General features: G+C 45.8%; 1 protein-coding gene across 13 annotated transcripts in view; it reads right to left on the reverse strand.

Annotated features, from left to right (window-relative positions):
- The window catches only part of LOC137142947 (protein FAM163A-like), a 98,279-nt gene that overhangs the window by 12,660 nt on the left and 63,966 nt on the right, over positions 1-21,653 (reverse strand). For 6 of the 13 annotated variants that reach the window (XM_067532487.1, XM_067532482.1, XM_067532483.1 and 3 more), the window contains one exon: positions 8,027-8,173. The exons of 6 other annotated variants lie outside the window; for them this stretch is intronic. Coding sequence is in view for 1 of the 7 variants with exons in the window: in XM_067532481.1 (XP_067388582.1) it covers positions 8,027-8,173 (147 nt within the window). In the remaining 6 variants the exon portion in view is untranslated. Of the gene's footprint in view, positions 1-8,026; positions 8,179-21,653 lie in introns of all 13 variants that reach the window. One more of the 13 variants, XM_067532489.1, reaches the window with a different exon arrangement.

Raw genomic sequence — 21,653 nt, forward strand, 5'->3', positions numbered from 1 at the left:
ACCATGTCTGCGTATGCCCCACCACAGGGTAACATGCACACAGGCAATGCAGCCATATTCTGCAATCTCAGCAATGGGACAGCAGGGCATTCCCATATGATGATGCCGCCAAACAGGTGCTGGTTTGCCTGCCACGTGCCTGATGTGTTCACATGGCCAGATGGATGGGTCTCCCATTAGGCAGATGTTTCACAGCTATAACAATATACACACTGCACAAGGAACTGGGCCATACACTGTGTTTGAACTGAACTGAGGCAAGGAAGAGAAGACGGACAGTGCCACTCTGGATACTGCTAAATTATCTCTGCCAGGGATGATTCTTCTAAAAAGCTTTTGGCATTTCCCATTGGATGGCACCAAATAAGAGGTATATCTCAGGAGAAGAGATCGCCAGACACTCCCGTGCAAGAATTCCCCCTGATCCCCATCCCACCAATGGCTCAGCTCAGACACTAGTCACATAACATGGCGCACACAGCAAATCAATAAACCAACTGATGGGGACGAACTGGAAATTCAGAGGGAGGGCTAAATGGGGACATTAGTACAGAGTTTGGAGGATTTGTGGGAATTGATTTGAAGAACCAAGTGTGCATAGCCTGGTTCCACAATGATGGAAAGGCATGTACTCTAGCATAGGCCAAACCCTGATAAAGTATTCATGGACTCCAAACAAAAAAAACTGGTAAGAAGATAATTCAGTGAATCCAAGGGGCATCATTCACACGGAACAAGTTAAACAAAAGGAGCATTAGGCTCAACTTCAAGAAAATATTCTAACAGGCAGAAATAATAGACTGTGGAATGGTCTCCAAGGAGCACTGGAGAAATCCCCCATTGTTCAGTTACTTAAAATTGAGTTGGTCAAAGCATTGGCAAATATCCTGCAGGGAGCAGTCCTTTACTGGTGTGGAATCAAAGAATTAATCATAGAATTGATTAATAGAATGCCTGGTCTGAAACTGGTCATAGAAGGCCTGGCCTGAAGTTGTAGCCTGAAACTGAAATAGAAGCCCCAGGCTAAACCATTAACAGAATGCCTCAACTGAAATTAGGATAAAGATGTTAAAATCCCACAAAAGGTCTCTGAACCACACCCGAGAGGCAAGTTCTCTGTTATGAGCCTTAAGCCTTATTGAAGTCTGAACAGACTTCACCTGTTTTGATAAGTACCCGTACCTGCCCCCCTTTGTCTTACCGGCCCCATAGAAACTCACTCCATACAAATTAGCATTTGAACAGGTATTGTGTAACCACCCATCTTCGGGTGTTAGCCAGGGTCCCTGAAAATTACATTGTATACTCAAGTGACTCATTGGGCGTTCCTGTGAGGGCGTCTGGTATGCCCCACTGTACATTGTGATTGTCTTTCCTGTTAAGTATAAACTGTTAATCAAATTCCACTATACGATCAACATGTAAATGAACCTAAGCAACCCCTATATAAGTCTTTTGTATCTGGTAGCCAGGGGAAGTACATTTGCCCAGCATCCAGACATGCTGCTTGACTTCCCTATAGCCACCTGGGTTTTCCCTATGGCTATAGTATTCCCCATAGCTATGGTTATGTGATTGTGTGTGTCACAATTAAAGCTGCACCCGATCCAACTCTAAAATGTAGCAGTGTGATTCTTTTCCACGACACTGGCCACAGCACCAAAGGCAACTGTTAGTAGAGCAGGACACAAATGTTTCGACTAATTTTCCATCAGAAAATGCTGATTTGTCTAAACCAAAATTGGTGGCAGTAAAGGGTTGGTGTCAACAAATCTGTGTGTGTGTGGGTGTGTGTCAAATTTTGAAGTTCTGAAATTTTTAGTCAATTTATACTAAAGGGGGTAAAATAAAAAAGGCCACAATTGAAATGAAACATGTCCATTGAGCCAATCCCAATATTTTTCATCCCAGCTCAGGACAGCAATTTTTTTTTTTTTTTTTTTTTTTTTTTTGTCGTCTCAGAAACTCTCATGGGACAGGAAACATATTTTGCACCCAGCTTAACCTCTTTGGTGATCTTTCAGTTCCTAGTTGCTACAATCCCATGACAACCCTCATTGCCAGGGCTTAATGATCCGCATCCAAAGAGCAGCTTTGGCTCTAGTCTACACCTCATGCAGTCCCAGGGAAATAACGTAGCCCTCAAAAGGAGTTAACATGAAGCAACACTGGCTGTACTCTGTGCACTTAACAGGGCCAGACAGGTCTAGGGTGTGCACCATCCACAGTCTTTTCCCCGGGAGAGTGCCATGGTGGAGGGGAAATTCCATACAGCCATGCTAGTCCACTAGCAGTTTGGTGCCCTAGATTCAATGACAGAATTTACATTGCATGTAACAAGAAAGATAGGGATCTTGGTCTTAGTCTCCCATGGGCAAAAAAGTCACCATGCGATCTGGCACAAAGCAGCTCAACTGTGGAGAATTCTTGGAGAATGAAAGGCAAGGAGCGCGACCCACCAGGTTTGTGTTAGGCACTGAAAACTTGAGGAAAGATTAGCTAGTTTACTGCCATTTCACAAAAATATACAACACCACCGTCATCTTATTCTCTGCTGTTCTCTAGCATGTGGTGTGTTGAACCCCTTCTGCTCTGCTCATCCGCTATTTGATACCATCAGTGCAATGGCAGAGCTGTTGGGGGACGAGGACTGGGCTGGGGGCACTGGCACAGCTGTGCACATGTGGAAGCTCGTGTGCTGTCAGCACCATGCCTTGACTCTAGTCAGGGACTGGCGGTTTCACAAGCACCAAAACTCCCACCAAGGTGGAGCAAGATTCTTAAGCAAAATATGTTTGCTACAGAGGCGCCGCCTGGCTGCATGGCACCAGTTATATGGAGCTTTCAGAAAGCCCTACCCGCAGCAAGTGGGCTGTGGAAGCTACTCAACCATCAGGACCAACAATTCACTGTACACGCCCTATCCTTTGGCTGGATATTTCACCTCTGCCAATGGGGCACATTTACGTGTGCCAGCAGAACCTAGTGATTGTGTTGTGTTTTGGATACTGCCTGAACCAGACCACCACCACCACCACCACCCTCCCCCTCCGCCACAAATGCTTCACTTCAACAGCTGCACCTGAACTGCCTTGGCCAGGAGGGCCGTGGCCATAACCCAGAGCCACCTGTGTATTTCAGAGCAGAAACCTGGGACATTCCTCACCAGGTGCCCGCAGGAAATCACATGTTCTGGAGCATGTGGTGAGCCCCTGCCTTACACAAGACTCCGGGGTAGGGATTGGGGCCCCTCCGCTGGCCTGGCCCATGTTTGCCACCTACTCCAGTCTCCAATCTTCTCTGCCCTGGGATTCCCACAGCAGTGTCACTGGGTTACATGGCATGCTGCCAGCAAGCCCTTGCACTAGCCGCGGGGGATTGGCTGTCACCACCACCTGTCCTCTTGTTTTACCCATCCCAGCTTCATCACCCTCAACAGCTCCAATGTGCACCCCCTCGGTTACCACAACAGCCGTGTACCACACTTCACGAGAGAGAGAGAGAGGTCCCCAAATTAGCTCTCAGTGCACCAGGGGCTGCTCCCGCTGGGAAACCGGACCCCATGTGTCACATGACTGAGTTCTAGTCTCATCCTCCTGCTCCGGGGAGGAGGTGACCTGGGAGTCATGCAGAGACCCTAGTGTGTGGGAAAAGGGAAAGCCTGGAGACAGAGACCCTCATGTGTGGAATGGGGTGGGAGGGCTGGAGACAGACCTTGGCCCTCTGAGAATAAGCCTTCCTGGACAGCGATTTGAAGGGAGGAGGAAGACTTTCTTCCTGATCCAAAAAAACCCCCCAAAAACCACCCAACCCTTATCAGAGTTTACTGCTATGGAGGAGAGAAGCCGAGAGAGCGGGAATGGGGAAAACAGCTACTGCGCAGGCCAAATGCAAAGGTGATGGAAGAAGAATGGAAAAGAGGTGTGTCTAGAGGGGGGGGTGTCCCAGAAAGATTTATTTGTGCGGTGCTCAATCCTAACCAGTTTGGCAGTTTAAACTGAAGAAAAGCAAAGCCGCAGCTAAGTGGCTTGGGCAGCAGGGGACCAAGTCACGTTAGGTGAATTATGCCTTGTGGACTCTCCCGCTAATGGATCCCCCTCCTTGCCCAGCCCCAGCACAGCTCCCAGGCCGTGGCGCACGCTGCAGATGGAGCAGCAGTCCCAGCTGTGCATGTTCACACTCCGTGCCGGCCTGGTTCGCAGTTTACTTTTGGCTCTGCAGAGATGACACGGCACGCTGGTCCCAAGGGTGCTCTTTGCTGAGAGCTTGGGCTGCAGCCAGTGTTTTCACTTCTCTCGCGCTCACCAAGCATAATTTTCTGGACATCTCTATCCTTCTCCCCAACCTGGGGGAGGAAGTTATTTTGGCTGGAACTAGACAAGGGTGGTTTTAAAGGCCGTAATGCTCAGGGGCCTCCACGTTTGAACACCTGCTACATTTTCAGCTTTCAGCCATTCATAGGAAGAAGCAGGCCCTGGTGGGAGGAATAAGCCTGGCACCGGGAAGTCAGGAAGCCCTGTTTTAACCCTGCCTCGATCAGTGAGTTGCTGAGGGGCCTGGACCATGTCACGTCTCTGCTACACCAACGCGTCCGTGGCCACCTGGGACTTTATAGTTGTCTGTATGTTGCACACCACAGCCACTGGGAATGCTGGAGCAGCTGTGAGGCTAGAACTCAGATCCTCCTGCTCCAAAAGCACAGGACTCATTTGAGCAAGAGGGGAATCTCTTTCTGTCAGCAATATAGGCTGTATGACACACAGAGCTCTGGGTCTATTCAGAAAAGACAGTGTGTGAATGTATATATATGCTGGACAGTGTACTAAAAAACTTCTTTCTCCACGTCATGGGAGTATGGATTATTCAGTGTTTGCATAGTGCTTCAAGCATATGAAGCCTCGCACAAACGCTAGGTATTTTTAGGAAGACAAAGGACTAGTAAACCCTTCATATGGTTAAAATGGGTTGTCATGAGGCAGCCTCATGTAATTGTGGGTCCTTTCTGGAATTCCAAAGATGGCAGGGACTTTTCCTGCAAAGTTTTTATTACAGCTAGCAGAAAATTTCTTTACACAAAACAATAACTGACGTTTTTTCCACCAGCTCTAAGTTTTTATTTCAAAAGGTTCAGGCAACAGCAGCCAGCCAAACATCTAAGCAAGAACCACCACTCCTAGAGGCACTGGCTACTTCTCACGATCCTAGAGAATGCTAGTCCTTGGATCATCACAGATTCACTCTTGGCTGGAATCCTACAGTAAGACATAGGGCCAGCATTGCTCTGCACTGGGTTTGATGCTACACAGGCAGGTGTGAAGTGTTACGTGTATAAGAAACAAAGATGAAAAGCAATGAATAAGCCAAGAAAAGGGAGGGAATCAGCTCCTACTTTAAGGAGAGCGTTGGCACACAGATCCAAGTTACTCCTGCCTAGTACAAGGATTGCTTTGTTCTGCTACTAATGATCCAACCCACGTTTAAGATACAACCATTTGCCCTTCATGCGCCAATGCCTCCAGCTCAGTGTTCTTGTAAGGAAGATAGCAGATGCATAAGGAGGTCGACTTTGCTACCACTCACGGTAGAGGACGTGTGTCTGTGCATGACCTCTGGTCCCTCTTGCATTGGAGTGCACCAAACTTGTGTGCTCTGAAATGCACGTCACGTGGCCTGACAGGATCAATGCCTCTGCGTTAGTGCTTAAAATTAAACTCCAGTTAGAGTCAAACCATCCAGCCCCAATCTTTTCCTAGGGCTTCAAATGTTAGGGGAATCGCTTCAGAGACAGAGAGATGAATTCTTGGCTTAGTTACACTGGCCCAGTGTGTGGCAGGGCTGCCCACTGGACTGAAAGGTTCCACCAGCACAACTGAGAGGAGAATCTGACCGACCATATTTCTCCAAATACAAATAGAGATCAGATCCTGTCCTCACAACCGTACCTGCTCACCGGATCACATTCAGAGCTGCTGCGAGTGCAGACAAGTTCACGGACGCAGGTGGAGCTGCATCTGCTGACAGTCAATCTGAATTTGGTCCACGGACATGAGCATGACTCACAGCAGAAGCTAGCCTCTTAAGTCCACAGTCAATTATTTACCGCCTCTGCTTGAATTCACACTAAATCATTTTCCCATTAAAGCCTTGGTCTGTGTTTGACAAAATTAGCAAGAATCAAATCACATACAAACAGTGCTAGGAACTTTAATACAGTGTCTTCGTTTTCTGCAGGCTAGGATTGCCTCTCTCGTTTTGTCCCCACTGAGCTTCGATCTAGGCCAGCTGTTTAGAGCATAGACCGAACTTCACCAAAGTACAGCAGGCAGACAACAACAACAAAAAATCACTGCCACGGCTGGATTGATGTCTCCCTCAGTTCTTATGCAACACCCACAGCTTAGTATTGGAGCACCCATTAATTAGTTCTATTACAGCAGTTTGTAAAGAGCCCAACTAAGATCACTGCCCCATTGTGCGAAGCACTGTAAATAGAATAGGAGACCGTTCCTACCCTGAAGACCTTGCTATGTACTCCAGCAGAAAGAGGGGGAGAAAAGAAGTACTATGCCCATCTTACGGATAGAAAATTCATAGAATCATAGAAGATGAGGGTTGGAAGGGACCTCAGGAGGTCATCTAGTCTAACTCCCTGCTTAAAGCAGGACCAACCCCAACTAAATCATCCCAGCCAGACACAGAAAGATGAAATGACTTGCTCAGTGTCACACAGGGAGTCTAGAGTAGAGGTGGGAGTTGAAGCCAGATCTCGATTCCCAAGCAAGTGCCTTAACCACTAGCCCATCCTTCCATCATCATGAAGAACAGATCAACCTTTGTATAATGCACCTGGCCAACACAAGTAGCTCTAGGTGCCTCTGACTCTATGGTGGGATTCAGCTAGTGCAGGGATGGATCAGCGGGAATTTTCTGCGGAGGGTAAGAGACGAGGGGAAACTGAAAAGGTAAATGTGGCTCTTTGCGGCTCTTCATCTCTGACTGGTTGGCCACCCCTGAGCTAGTACAACTGGCCGTCCCCCAGGAGAGCCTCTGTATGCAAACCAAGTTCCACAAGCAAAGCATCCATTTCAGCTCCCCTGTTGGCGTGAGAGTTGGGGAAGGTTCTATGCTGGAGCAGCGCTACAGTAGCCCACCACAAGTGGTGATGTGCAGTAAGAATTGCCGCATTCGTGCTGTGCAAAGCACCACACATCAGAGAGAGAGAAAGCGCACGCATGAGCACACACAAGGCAATATTCCTTCCTTGGCAGAAGGCCAGCACACCCCACTTTTCAGACCTGTGTTGGGACCTAAGTGGTGCTGACGATGTGGGGGCCTTCTGCATAGGAATGGATTCCCCACAGAGAGAGCCAGGCACCCCAAACACTGATCACTTAGACACGCTATCGGATGCTTCCTGTTCCGTGCACGCAGCAGTTAAAAGCTGAAAATATACCGCGACAAACCAAGCATTGCTAAGTAACTAGAAAGAGCCAGGCCACGAACAGCACTTAAAACAATGCTGCAGGCCAACCCCTCCTGATTGCCAGCTAGTCCAGAGAGCTCTGCTGTTGAGACACAGCGAGGGCTTTTTCACTTAGGGCAGATTGCCTGGCACGTTTCTAGCACTTTAGAGGGCCAATCTACCCTTCTGATTCATCCTACTGGCACAGGAATGGGTATTGCACTGTGGGACAATTGCAGTAATTCATGCCGGGGACTCCTGGGGGCTGTGCCAACTAGCACATTGTCAAGATGCCCTGGCCATTTCCTCCTCCCCATCTAGCGCCACCTTCTACCGGGGTTGCATTAACTGGCTCCAAGCCATTCACAGTAGGGTGTGGCAGAGCTTGCGCTGTGCCCCCCGACTGACTTTCCTCTGCCAGGGACCCTGCACCCTGGGACACGCTGGCAGAGCCTGGCACTTCCCAGAGCCGAATAAACAGCTACTTATTCATCAGATGTGCGCCTTTGCCAGGTGAGAACCAATCTCCATTGCTGGTGCGGGCGGGGCCGCAACGACACAAACCTCTTCACCAGTTTTCCAGTGCGGTGGGTCACTCTGAACGGAAGCTTCATTCCACAGCAGAGGAGATTGGAGGCAGCCAGCCAAATTCTGTTCTCTGTTCCACTGGTACAAGTCTGGAATAACTTCATTAGCTTCTGCAGAAGGATTCTGGACTTACACAAGTGTAAAAAAAAAAAAAAAAAAAAAAATCTGAGGTATTTATCTGGCCCCCCAACACCGCAGTCTCTGAGCACTTCACAGCTCTCCCAATTCCCAGGCTAGTGCACTAACCACTGACCTTAAAAGAGAACTACCCCAATTGCTCCCCTTTTCCATTAAGGTTTTTCCCCAGAAAACCCTGGAACACTAGCCTATGGTCACACATAGAGCCTCAATATTATTTTGAAGGTACATGGCCAAGCAGCCTGAAATGACAGAGCACTGAATCAGACTCTAGTCCTCCAAAATTCAGTGTGTATAATCTAAACAGGTGGTTAGTAGCACAGGTTAAGATTTTTATGATATCTAATTCTTGGCAGTGTCTCTTTAAAGTTTTATTTATTTAAAAAAAAAAAAAAAAAAAAAGCATAACAAAGTGTCCAAGACAAGTAACTTTTTTTCCTTTTGACTCAGTTAGAAAATGGAGGTGACCCCTCCCCCCCAAAATAATTTAAAATAGTCAAATGGACTTCCTCCCAATCCACTCTTCGCCTGAGATGCCAGGTACTAACACGCATCCCCAAGTGAATTTAGTTCTTTCTTTTTTAAGAGATGCTCTGGATACTTCTCGACCTAAGAGTTTGTAATGGAAATGCGGTCAGGCCAGAGCACCATAAATGGGGCTGCACTCGTAAAACAAAAGGAACCTCTGCAGGGATGAAGAGTGCTCGGGTTTTATTTTTGTCTCTGCTCGTAGAGACGCTCCCCTTGTTGGCCAAAATCTTGTTTTTGAAATATATGTAAGAACAGAGGCACAACACCTCCCCCCCCCCCCCCCGCTTCCTACCAAAAGGCACACCAGTCTGAATCAAAAGCTAAAACCTCAAACTGACTCTTACTGTTCTACCCTTTTAAATGTTAATTCAAGTCTGTCTGCACTTTGTATAATTTTAAGATTATTTGTAAATGTCTGTACTGTGTCCACTGGCCAGTTTATCTGTTAATTTTACCTGCTTCCAATATATTTGTAAAAATCCTATTCTAAGTACAAAAGCCACACTGTGCAATGTAATGTATCTATCTAATTGTGAAAGACACCGTCAAAAATGAAATAAGGTTTGCTCTAAAAATAATATGTAAGTTCTTCAGCTAGGAGTTGGCCCTGAGTGATTGAAGTGTGAATGGCTGAGCAATTGAGTTGGGCGTAGAGAAAAAGAGTGATTGAACAATTGGTCTGAGTAAGGGATATCGAAACAGACATGAAGAAAACACCAGCCTCACCTAAAACGCTTGAGGGAAGAAGAAAGAAGCAAAGATGATCAAATGGCCGAAGAGGAACCCACCCTGATAACTTTGGAGCCAGCACATTTCAAAGGACAAAATCTGATCAGGCTTGCAACAATGTGGGTGATTAAGGATCACACCAAGAATGCAGTTGCAGCATGATAATGCAAAACCCATAGACTTACATGGGGTCCTTTCCCTATAAAATGGGACAAGAAGATGAAGGCTGGAGGTTCAGGTCTACAACATCACATCAGCCAGGAGTACCGATGCCCATCGGCAGAACCTTGCTCCTCATCCTCATGCTCTAGTCACCTGGCCAGTGACTATCATGAGCACCAAGAGGCTGGTAACTATGACATCTGGAAGATCCCTATGTATGTTTGTCTGTCTCCCTGTCTGTGTACGCCTGTCAGTCTGTGTGAGTGTGAATGAAAGCATCAATTGAAACATGTGTCTCTGTAATTGTAGTATTGATATAATGTTAATACTGTTTTCCTAGTGTTTACATTATTAATGCTATTTCACTAAGTAAAGCACAATATTAATGTTATTACAGTGTTGATAGTATCAAAGAAAAGAAAAATATCTACAGAAGTTTCTGTGTTCACAATAAATGCGGCTTGTTGCCTTATCCCCTAATAACATCCTGTAATATTTGTTATTTGGGTAACACCCTCTCCGCTTGAGCAGGCCACTGAGATGGAAATATAAAGGGATAGATCCTCATCTAGTGTAAATTGCCGTAACTTCTATGGAGCGACACCAAATTTAGACTAGCTGAGAATCTGGCCATTTAAAATCACCAAGAAAAAGAAAAGCACTTACTAGTGGGTTTGCGGGCTCAATTCACATCCCTCCCACTCCATGATGCTCAAGCCATAGGAGGAGACACTTAAAATACCCTTTTGGGTGGGGTTTTCATCCCCTGGCCCTTCTTGGCTGCTTTTCTGACTCAAGATGCCTCCCTTCAGGGTTGTATTTTTCACTCTGAAGGATTTCCGAGTGCTTCACACATTTACAACATAGCTACAAACTCAGAGGCCAAATCCTAACCTTACATTGCATTGAAGCCACTGAGTTACAGCAGATGCAAGTCGGCACAGAATCTGGGCTAATGCCAGATTGAATTATTTCACTCACCATTGAAGCACGGACATCTCTGAAGTGCAACATAGTAGTTTACATAACGCAGCCTGCTGCAACACCACACAGTTGCTTTGGAAGCAATGCATAAGCCGTGTGCTACACCACTCTCTTTGTTAAGAGGCACATTGCCACACTGATCCATGGGCTATTGCATTTAAGCTAAACACACTGTGCACCCAGGCTCGGATTTTCAAATCTACCTCGCAGAAATAGAGCACCGGTATTCCTTAAAGTTCATAAGAACTGGATGTCCAAATCCCCTAGACAAGTTTGAAAATCTCAGCCCTATTTTTAAAATCTAAGAGAGTTTCTTATATCAGATTTGCATTTCACGATTTATGCAGGTTATTGGCATTTTGCACTTCAAATCAGCTAGACTCAGTTTTAAAATTCATTTCACTTTCTAGGCACAGTTAGCATCATTTTCTAGTTCCTACTTTTAATGCAAGGCTGTTACTTTAGCATCTCCAGCACTACAGGGATTTTTTTTCCTGCATTCTGCACTGGCCAAGTGAAAAGATCCTGCATTTAGGTCACATTCATGTTGCAAGTTCAGAACAGTGTCACACCCTGAAGATGATGTCCTTTGATGGTTTGCCATTGGATCAGTATGTGACAATTACATCAAGGAAGGAAGAAGCAGGAAACAACTGAAAGACGGACTGAGAGACTTTGCATGGGGCTAGAGATAGCAGAAACAAACCTTGGATTTGAATATTACTGACCAATACTGAAATAATAGTCAAATGGCTGAAGAGTACTCAATATCCGTGACCATCCCTGGTTACCTGGCAGGGTTCTAGTATTGTAAATGCCAAATGTTCAAAAATCAGAAGTCAAGCTTTTCAAAATCATGAGATTTTTAAAAAATATATAATAAAAGTTGGATTCTTTTCTTTGCCTTCTGGGTTTTCAGGTACATTTGGATCATTTTTTCCCCATGTGTTTTCTCCACAAACCATCAGGGATAGAAAATTTACCTTTTTCATAATGAAAGCAGAGATTCTCCTGTAGTCACTTGGCTGCAGCAAACACATATTGCGAGACTTGCAATAAAGTTAGGGGACACTGGAAATCCTGAGTCAGGCGGAACTGGGGAGCTGAACTATGATTTGCAGTTTAGTAGGACCGAACAGAGCTAGGTGACTGGGCGACAGTAGCAGATGAAATTCAGTGGAGACAAGTGCAAGGTAATGGAAGGAACTATTTGAATTACTCAGACTCATAATTAATTGTAACCACTCAGGAAAGATCTAGGCGTCACTGTCAACAGGTTAAAGAAAACATCTGTGCAACGGGCAGCTGTGACAAATAAGCAGCTTGGGCTGTATACAGAGAGGAAGAGAACAATACTGAAAATATGATGTCATTGAAATCAATGGCACGTCTTCACCCCAAATACTGTGTTAAACCCCAGTCATCCCATTTTTAAAAGGGTAAAGCAGAAATGGAAAAGGTTGGTCCAAAAGAGCCAGCAAGACTTGATTAGTAGCACAAGCAGACTATTGGATTCATGGACTATTTGTCTAATCTGACAGGAAAATTCCTATGGTCTTCCCAGCTCTTTGGAGTTCAGCAAGTTATAAATTACTGATGGGGGGGGGTGTGTGTGTGTGTGTGTGTGTGTGTGTGTGTGTGTGTGTGTGTGTGTGTGTGTGTGTGTGTGTGTGTGTGTGTGTGTGTGTGTGTGTGTGGGGTGGGGGTGCTCTCAAAAGGTTCAGAGCTCAGTTTTGGATAAACACCTGAGAGTTCAGATGCTGATCAGAACCTCAGCTGAACTATCCACATGCTTTTTAACTGCAAACTCATATGGAAATACCACAAGAACAATCTATCAGTTCTTCACCATATCCACTCCTTGCCTGCCCCTGGCTGGAACCCATAAGTGCAGAAATAGCTGAATAAGTGAAACTAATGAGCGGGGGGAGAAGTGATCTGAAATTTGTCAAGCTGCCACAACAGGTTCTGTTGGATTTTGGGTTGGGTTTTCTCATTTTGTATTTGAACTCATCCTCCCAAACCTACTTAGGTTCCTTCCATCTGCGTATCTTTCTCTGCAGGTGGCTTGGAAAGGGTTGGTTCTGAAAAGCTAGGCAGCAGTTCAGCTCAGCATTCATGTTCTGTAGAAACTTGGGATGGGGTGCACGATAAAATTCAAAGTCCCACTCCACTCAAGCGGCTACCCTGCTGTGTTTAACCACGCTAGAAAGACACATGGTATTTGCAAATCTGTTTTCCAGCCACTCCAAATACAAGAAAACCCCAAGAGCACCTCACTAGCTAGAGTTGAAGAGGGAGAGATGTATACAAGCTAACGAGAGGAATATGAACAACAGTAGCACATTCATTTCCGCAAGGAACTCACAGCTACTATCAAGGGAAGGGGTTCACCTAGTGCTTAAATTTGTAATGAAAGAAGTACCTGAGCTCAAGCAATTTTTTAAAAAACTTTCATAATTGATATGGCAAGCCCAGGGGCTATGAACTGGCAAGCCTAGAGATGCCGGGGCTCAGCTCTGGCAAGCACTGGCACAAATTAAATTCTGGGTTCACTACCAAACCAGCAGGAAGCTGTTCCACTGAACAGTGCATCAGAGCAGGTGCAGAATACACTGTGCTGATCTGTCTAGACAACCGCACCACGCTTTCAGGGAATACAGATATTGTTAATTAGCTAGGTTTTTAGAGATGATTTTCGAGAGAACAAAATAGACTGTGAGGGATCTGACCTTTCGCACAATTGATTGGAAAGTTGCTGTAAGATGCCAAAATGAAGCAGCTGGATGTTTAGTATCTGATTTCTTCTTATGTTAAACAAACGAAACAAAATACCCAAAAAAACCAAAATCAATAGCTCCCTACCCCACTGGACTAATATTTCCATTATCCAGTCAACACACACAACCCAGAGAAGAGCTAATAACCGAGACTGACACACTAGGCTCCTGTGATTTTTATACCCGAGCTGTGCCTTCAATGTATAAAGAGACAAGGTGGAAGAGCTTTCTATTAAGTTATCAAACCCCATTGGGCTTTGTTAATATAGGAGGGCTACTGAGAGTGACTGGAAGAAGGCAGAGTTTGACCTTTGGTGACCTCCCTTGGGTGAGCCAATAGAGAGCGGGCTGTGATTTATGAGGCAGGGAGCTGTTTGCATCCAGAAAACCTCATTTCATGGGAGCAGTGATTTGATTTAGAGCTATGAGAGCAGCATGCAATTATCCCGAGGTTTAGAGCAAGCAGGCGGGCTGCCGAGAATTACACAGGGGACAGAGCAGCTTTCCAGGCTGTCCCTAACATCCTGGAAAGAGAGAGAGACACAACATCATCTCACCACAAACAAGGGGCCAAGGGGACAGAAGCCAGGGGGTGCTCTGGTATCTTGCCACTGGGCTGAATGCTGTTCTCTGGAATGTGGGCATAGCCGTAAGGCGGAGACCAGCTGGGGTTTTGCGACAGATGTCCACAGGTGTTGGATTTGGCCCCAGGAGCAGCCTCATGTCCCAGGGCTGTCACAGGCTAGCACTTTTCACCAGCACAAAGGCTCTGATCCAGCCAAGGGCCCAGACACAGGTGTAAAGTTAAATACGGGCTTTGCTGAAACAGGGCATCAGTTCATTTCTTCCTACTTTCCTTTCTGATATTGCTCTATTTAAAAAAAAAAAAAAAAAAGAGTTTTATCCCTTCTCAGAGTCAGTGCTTTCTGAGAAGGGTAAATACATAAATTAATTGCCTGTTCCCTGAAACAAACGCATTACAGCAGAAACATCTAATTTAATATACAATTTGGCATTGTAAAACAGCCTAAAACATCTTCTCTACTCTACAGCTGTGCTCATGCAGACATATACCATTGTAGAATTATACAGGCCATTCTAAATTCTTTTACAAGTTCAAAGGGGGAAAAAAGGGTGCTCAAGATTTATCTTCTGCAGTTGTAGTTCTCTAAAAGTTCCCAGGGGCTCAAGGATGACAGCCTTCCTAAAAGGCATGGGACTGCCCCATTATCACGGCTTGTCCAGCAAGACAATGTAAAAGACACAAAGCTATTTCATGTTGTGCAGTGACACAAGTCACATGCACCACTATGGTTGGGATGTACAAACAGAAGATGATGCTGGCAGAGGGATGTGAAGATTGTGAAGCAGAAGAACAGCCAAGAACCCAGGAATCACCGGGTAAACTTCTCTGGCCTGCGTTATTGACGAGCATAATGGTTCCTTCCGACCTTGAAATCTCTACACTTACATATCAGTTTCGAATCAGAAGCACCTCCTATAACTACTACAGCATTTCAGAGGTCCCAAGCTGGGTCATAGCAGCCCCTGGAGGACGCTGCCCTTTCATGGGTTTAATGACAAGACCGAAGACCAGAAATGACATTCAAGAAGAAAAAGGCCCCAGAAACAGACCAAACAGGGTTAGAATCATAGAGTCATTGAATTTTAGGATTAGAAGGCACCTCAGAGAATCATCTAGTCTAACTCCCTGCTCAAAGCAGGACCAATCCCAACTAAATCATCCCAGCCGGGCTTTTATCAAGCCGGGTTAAGAGAACGTGGGTTTATCTTCAGAGACGTGCAAGTAGGACAGGTGTTTTGGCCACTTGCAGCCGTTCTTGAAGGAAGGCTAGCGCTCTCCCGCATTCCCAGAAACACCTGTTCTGTGGCACGAGACACAGCGTTTGGCTGTCATGGCACTCCTTGGAGAGATTAGCTCCTTCACGGCTGGCACAACAAGGGCTTGACATACCCGTTGACGTCAAATATTGACAGGTCTCCGAAGCACACAAGCGAGCGAGAGATGGATGGATTCAAGTCGGTCTCTAAACCACCAACCACAAAAAGAACCCAGCCCAGGGATCACACTGGACGTGCAGGGCTGAATCTGTTGACTATCGGGGCATGGTGTATTACTGTAAACCTGTCCAGACAGGCCTCTCTGCCTGATGAGGAGATGAGGTATGTTTCTGTCTTGCTGTAGAAACTGTTACGTGGACTATGTTCTATAATAGTTTATATTGCCTGGGTTTTGGATGTGTGCCCGGAGGTGATGGGACAGGTCATTTTCTTAAATATAAAAAACCCCCACAAACGCCACCACATGGGAGATCCAGGTTCATTCCAGGGCTCTCGCATCCCAATAATGCTGCACAGCTCAGAGGAATCTCTCCCCCCTCCCACTCCTAGGCCATGAGAAAAGATATAAAGAGAACAACGGTGTCTAAAACGTAACCACAGAGCCTCATCGTTCCTCCTGCACTACAGGCCAGGGGGCCCTGCCTGCTGTTGAGCTAACATGGCTTCAGAACACAGGGAGGGGACAGGATGATGGGCGTCCATCCCAGAGGCACATGCCTCTCAGATGCTGTGCAGCCCAGTTCCCTGGGGGTCCCGCACCAAAGGGGAGAGCTGGAAGCAGAGCCTGGCAGACCTACCAGCCCTTCCACACGCAGGAGGAGAGTAGTGCAATGAGGGCCCAAGGTACAGAAGGCCTGCAGTAGTTATAAGAGTATGGTCTGGGGCATAGGATTGAGGTTCCCTCATTCAGGCCCTGTGGAACTGGTGAGGACATAGTCCAGATGCCTGGGCTATGAGATGACACTAGGATTAGCTCCTATGTAACTGCTACTGGCTTCCTTATATTAATATAGGAAGCAATAAGGAAAATCAATAATATTGACCATTGAAGCACCTCCACCATGCCAACAAAAGAGCCCCCCAACAGCACTGGGGATCAGCGAAGGATCTAATTCCATTTGGACACTGAGGGGAGAGGAAAAAAAGGCACAGACCAGCCACAACACAGACCAGCCTGAGAGATTAAACCATGCTCCAACGAACCCCAAGTGACCCGTTAGATCGCAGAGCGAACACATGACCCTGTTCTAAAACCAGCTCATTTGCCACTGATGTCAAAGGTGTGCTTACTGATCCAGCTATAGTAAGACAGGTTGGGCCAGATCATGCTGGCTTTATTCATCAAGCACCACTGAGGACAGCGGGTGAGTGGGAGCTCTCCTGTGAGCATTTTGACCCCTATTTTAATCTTGCTAGAGTGGCAGCACTCAAGAGACGCCATCAACGCAATGGATGAATCGGCCCATGGTTCTAACGATCGGGTTGAATGTAAGGAAATGTGGGCTCTGCTTTGATGGCCACAGAGGGTGCTTGTAGCTAGACAGACTGACAGGCCAGCAAGGGGAACTTCTGCTCAGGTGTGTGTGCTCAGAGATGCCCAATGCCCTCCAGTGGAACAGACGGTCACATCACACCTATTCCAGAAGAGAAAAACAGAGACCTCTGGGCACATTCTGGCTCAGACAGATGCAATTACGGGGCAAGAAAAGGGGGCTTCCAAAGTTTAAACTGGAGCTCTCACGTGTTTTTTGGCCCTCACTGAACTGCAGAAACGGTCACTTCCGTTGCCAAATGCCCATAATTTTAAACAGGGGAAATATTTCCAACACTAGATATTGAAGAACAGTCATAGAACCATAGAAGATTAGAGCTGGAAGGGACCTCAGGAGGTATCTAGTCCAACCCCCTGCTCAAAACAGGACTAACCTCAGCTACATCATCCCAGCCAGGGCTTTGTCAAGCCGCAGCTTAAAAACTGCTAAGGATGGAGATTCCACCACCTCCCTAGGTAACCCATTCCAGTGCTTCACCACCCTCCTAATGAAAAAGGTTTTCCTATTATCCAACCTAGACCTCCCCCACTGCAACTTGAGACCACTGTTCCTTGTTCTGTCATTTACTACCACTGAGAACAGCCTAGCTCCATCCTCCCTGGAACCCCCTTTCAGGTAGTTAAAGGTTGCTATCAAATCCCCCCTCATTCTTCTCTTTTCTTCAGTCTTTCTTTCTGTTTCTCAGTTCTTGCCCTACAAACTGATTGTTGCTTTATAACTCTACTAATTTGCGCTTACACTTTGCTTTCCTTAGCAAGCCAACTTAACGTGTCCTTCAGTTCAGTTAGTTATGTGGGTCAATCAATATACAGTCTAGCATCCCAAATGCATCTATCTTTTGATTTAAGATAATGTCTCTGTAGCTAAACATTTTTTGACTTGAACAGACACTTTTGGATCAAGAATAAGCCTTAAGCACAGTGGATTACGCTTTGTTAAAACTCTGGGAGCAAAAACTACCTCGGATTGCATTGGTTTAGTTCCAGTGATTTCAAGACAGACAGACATCCTCTTTAAGGAGAAGAGACTGACTGCATTGCTGAAAAAAATGTACACACAGAGATCGATGCCTTGGCTTGTTTGCTTTGCTAGTAGCAAACCTTCACCCAAGTGTTAATTTTATGCATACCTAACCTTGCAATACATCCTTCTGTACTTGAGATCAGTGTAGATGGAAGACATTGAGCTGATTTTATTTATTTTTGTCCAGTGAAAGTGCTACTCTGCACATCAATAAATGCGTTCAAGCCATCATCTCAAAGCACTTTGCAAATGTGGGTAGCATCAATGTCCCCATTTTACAGGTAGGGAAACTGAGGCAGGGAGCTTTAAGGGATTTGACTGATGGTCACAGACTAAGTTAGTGGCAGAGGGAAGAAGAGACTCTCAAGACCAGATTCTGCATTCTGCTCCAGCTGCTTTTGGCTGCAGAAAAGCCAGCTCAACAGGGTACCTGGGGATTCCTCTTGCATAAAGGAAATCTCCCTGTGGTATAGAGTCAAAGTAGCAGCAGTATGTTATCACTTACCCCTGGTATAGGGAGTGTGGCCAGCTATTTCCAGCTGCTGGAACAGCCCATTGGAGCCATCGGCAGCTAGATATAAATCAAAGCAGCCTTCAGGCTGCTCTAACTTAAGATAGAGATTGGACTGGTGCCTGGTTCGCCCTAGAATCTAGCAACCACAAATGTATACAGTCACCTTTGCCTCCCACCCCACAGCTGTGCCAGGCTGATCTTATGACAAGTAGGCATGCACTTTTAACAAAAGAAAGGATGTCCTGGCCCTATTCCAAGTGAGCAGTGACATTTTTCCCTTTTATTTCAACTGACTATACCGTATTAGTCTTTTAAAAATTCCTGTCATGAACTGTGTTGTTGCATTACTGTGGGTTGTTCAGCAGCTGCTGCATTCCACACCAGAGGAGGCTGCATTTCAAGAGCAGATGAAAGGGTCTTTCAGAATGTGAGAGGCAGTATAGATAGAAGCAGTTATTCAAATAATCATTATAGATGGTTAGAAACTTTGGGGCTTACACGGAGTTACTTTACGTGTCATTGAGCTTTTACTGGCTTTCTGGAAGCACTCAGAAGGACGATACAATAGCATAACATTTTTCAGGGAGGTGAGGAAGAAAGGAACAGAGGCAGAGGCACACTCTGGGATGAAGGATAGGGACTGTATTAAACTACGCCAGGCAGACTTGCAAAAGCACTTGGTGCAGTGATACATTTGCTTTAATTGATGCCGCGGCATCATGTGACGGTATGGTCTGAAAAGTGACTCTGTAAATTAAAAACATCTTGATGTTCTATATTTATTCTCCCTTCAATGACATCCATATCAAATTTGCACAGTTTGCAAGTTGATACAAGATTTTGCCAACAGTCAGCATTGTCAGCACTGCCTACAATAGTAGTGGGAGGGGAAAAAAAATCAAACAGAATTCTTGCTCCTTCACACACTACAAGATACACAAACTCTGCAAAAATTAAGAACCAACCCTGCTGTGCATTTTACCATCAAACAACCTATTCCTTTCTCTCATCCACCCGCTTTCCCTCACTTTTTATCTTAACTGCGACCCATCCCAAGCTCTAATGGCTGGGACCAGGTCTTTGCTCATTATTTAAAGCACTACTACATACCCAAGTGATGATGCTACCTTGGGCTGCAGCGTCATTGTGGCAATATTTACGAGGCGTTCGAGAGACACGGACCCTGATTCAGCAAAGCACGTTAATCAAATGCGTGAGTCCCACTGAAGTCAATGGGAGTTTGGCACCTGTTCTAAGTGCTTTGCTGAATAGAGATGGTTGGGGCCAGAGGGTTGACCTATAGCCCACTGAAGTGCATGTGTTTCCTTCCACTGACAGGCTTTGTATCAAGCCCAGATTGCCGAAAAGAAAAATTTATAGTAAGATCTCATTTTGCAACTGACATCAAATTTAGTTTTCCCTTCATTTTCCTTTCAAACAAGATCATTCCTGCCTGTGTTAACCACGAGCCGCTCTGGCCACAAGAGATGCTCTGACACAATAGTTCACTGGTCCAGCTGGTCTGATGCCTAGCCAGAGGTGCAAAAACACTCAGAGCAAATTTCAAAGAAAGTCATAGTAAAAATGTCTCTCAAAAAAAAAATAGATCAAATTTTGATCTCCGTTGCACCAGTGTGACACCAAGATCAGAATTTGGCCCTACGATCTGTAAACACCAATCTACGTTAATAAACCCAGCTTGTCTCTACAAACTAAGTCTGTTTTTGCTATTATGGAAGGAGAGTCTTATGACTAGAGTTTGAATCAGTGATGGGGGAGCTGCAATCTATCCCCAGTCCTACAGAAACTTCCTGTGTAACCCTAGGCAACCTCTCTGGTTCCTCAATTTCCCCATTGATAAAACGGAAATACTAATATTTACCCATCTAATGAGTGTCATGAAGCCAACTCATTCATATTTATAAAGTATATTACATATAGTGCCCAGTGCTTAGCCTCCTGATAGAAGACACAGCCCCTGTCTCAGAATGCCGACAGGCAATAGACCCAATCATGCTACCCTTCTCCTGTGAGCAATCCATATTTTCACAAGCAGGCCTATCAATGCCAGGATTGACAGTGAATATGGGCTGGTACTAAATTAAACACAAAACAAATTACAGCAACACATAACGGTGGTTGGGGGGAGGGAGGGAGGAAGGAAGAGGAGTGTTGCATTCATATCAAACAAGTGTATTGCTGCATCAAGGCATTCCCAAAGGGTTTTGAATACACAGAATTAGATCATTGTTGATTACCTACAGCTAATCACCATGTTCTTTGGGCTTAAAGAACTACCTTGTATAAATGCACATTGTCTTTATCGGAGAGGGCTAGCCATGTCTGCCCACAGGGTGGATAGCTACAATGCCAGTGCCTGGGGCATATTCAGCCTGTGATTGGCTATGCCCAAGTGCAACATATAATCACTCACGCACGAATTTCAGGCTCCTATGGGAATATGAATATTAACTGTCTCGGTCAGTCACCCAGTTGCCTGCACTTGTACTCTGTCTGGTTATTGACATTTACTGAATGCCCACCAGTCTGCTTCTTGGGGTCCTCATAGGGTTATCCTAAAGATAAGAAAGGCTGGTTCCACCACCAAGTCCATCCCCTCATCAGGGCAGGAGGCCATCCTCACCCACCCTTGACAATCATACATCAGATATTAAGTGGTTTCTGTGCTTGATCTAAACCAAAAGGCCAAAGCATCTGAATAATGGGTTCCCACTCTTTGGGCTCAATTCCCTGTCGCCTGCTGTGCAACCATTTACATCAGTGGTAGTATTTTAAACCTGCTTTGCATTTCCATTTGGTAACCATGAATCAGGCCCCATCAGCCTCCCATGCAGCCCAGCATTTAACCGCAGATAACAAGCCTCTTGCTGCAACTTGCTCTGCTGTCATCATTGCATCTACTCACCTATCCACAAAAACCCACAAGTGCCAGAGGTTAAACCTGGGGCGAAGGCTGGCCCCATGTCAACTGATGAGGGTGATGTTTGCATTTGTGCAGCATCACCCACCCAAGGGCCTCACACTGCTCTGCAGCTACAAATGCATTGGATCTTAACAACCCCCCTGGCAAGGTGGGCGAGATGCATGATCCTCATTTTACAGTTGGGGATGTGGACACAGACTAGGACTTGCCCAGGGTCACCCAGCAAACCTGGAGTGAAGCCAGCAACAAAAAGTCAAGATCACCCAATACCCAGTCCTGTGCATTAAACACAGAATCATCTCCTTCCCTCTTTAGCTGTGACAAAACTCAGCCCTGGTTTTACCATTGCCCAAGCAACATTCCTTGAAGGCCTAACAGGATA

This window comes from Emydura macquarii, unplaced genomic scaffold (assembly GCF_026122565.2).
Source record: "Emydura macquarii macquarii isolate MOO-44397 ecotype Brisbane River unplaced genomic scaffold, CSIRO-AGI_Emac_v2 contig_3287, whole genome shotgun sequence".
Classification (NCBI taxonomy): domain Eukaryota; kingdom Metazoa; phylum Chordata; order Testudines; family Chelidae; genus Emydura; species Emydura macquarii.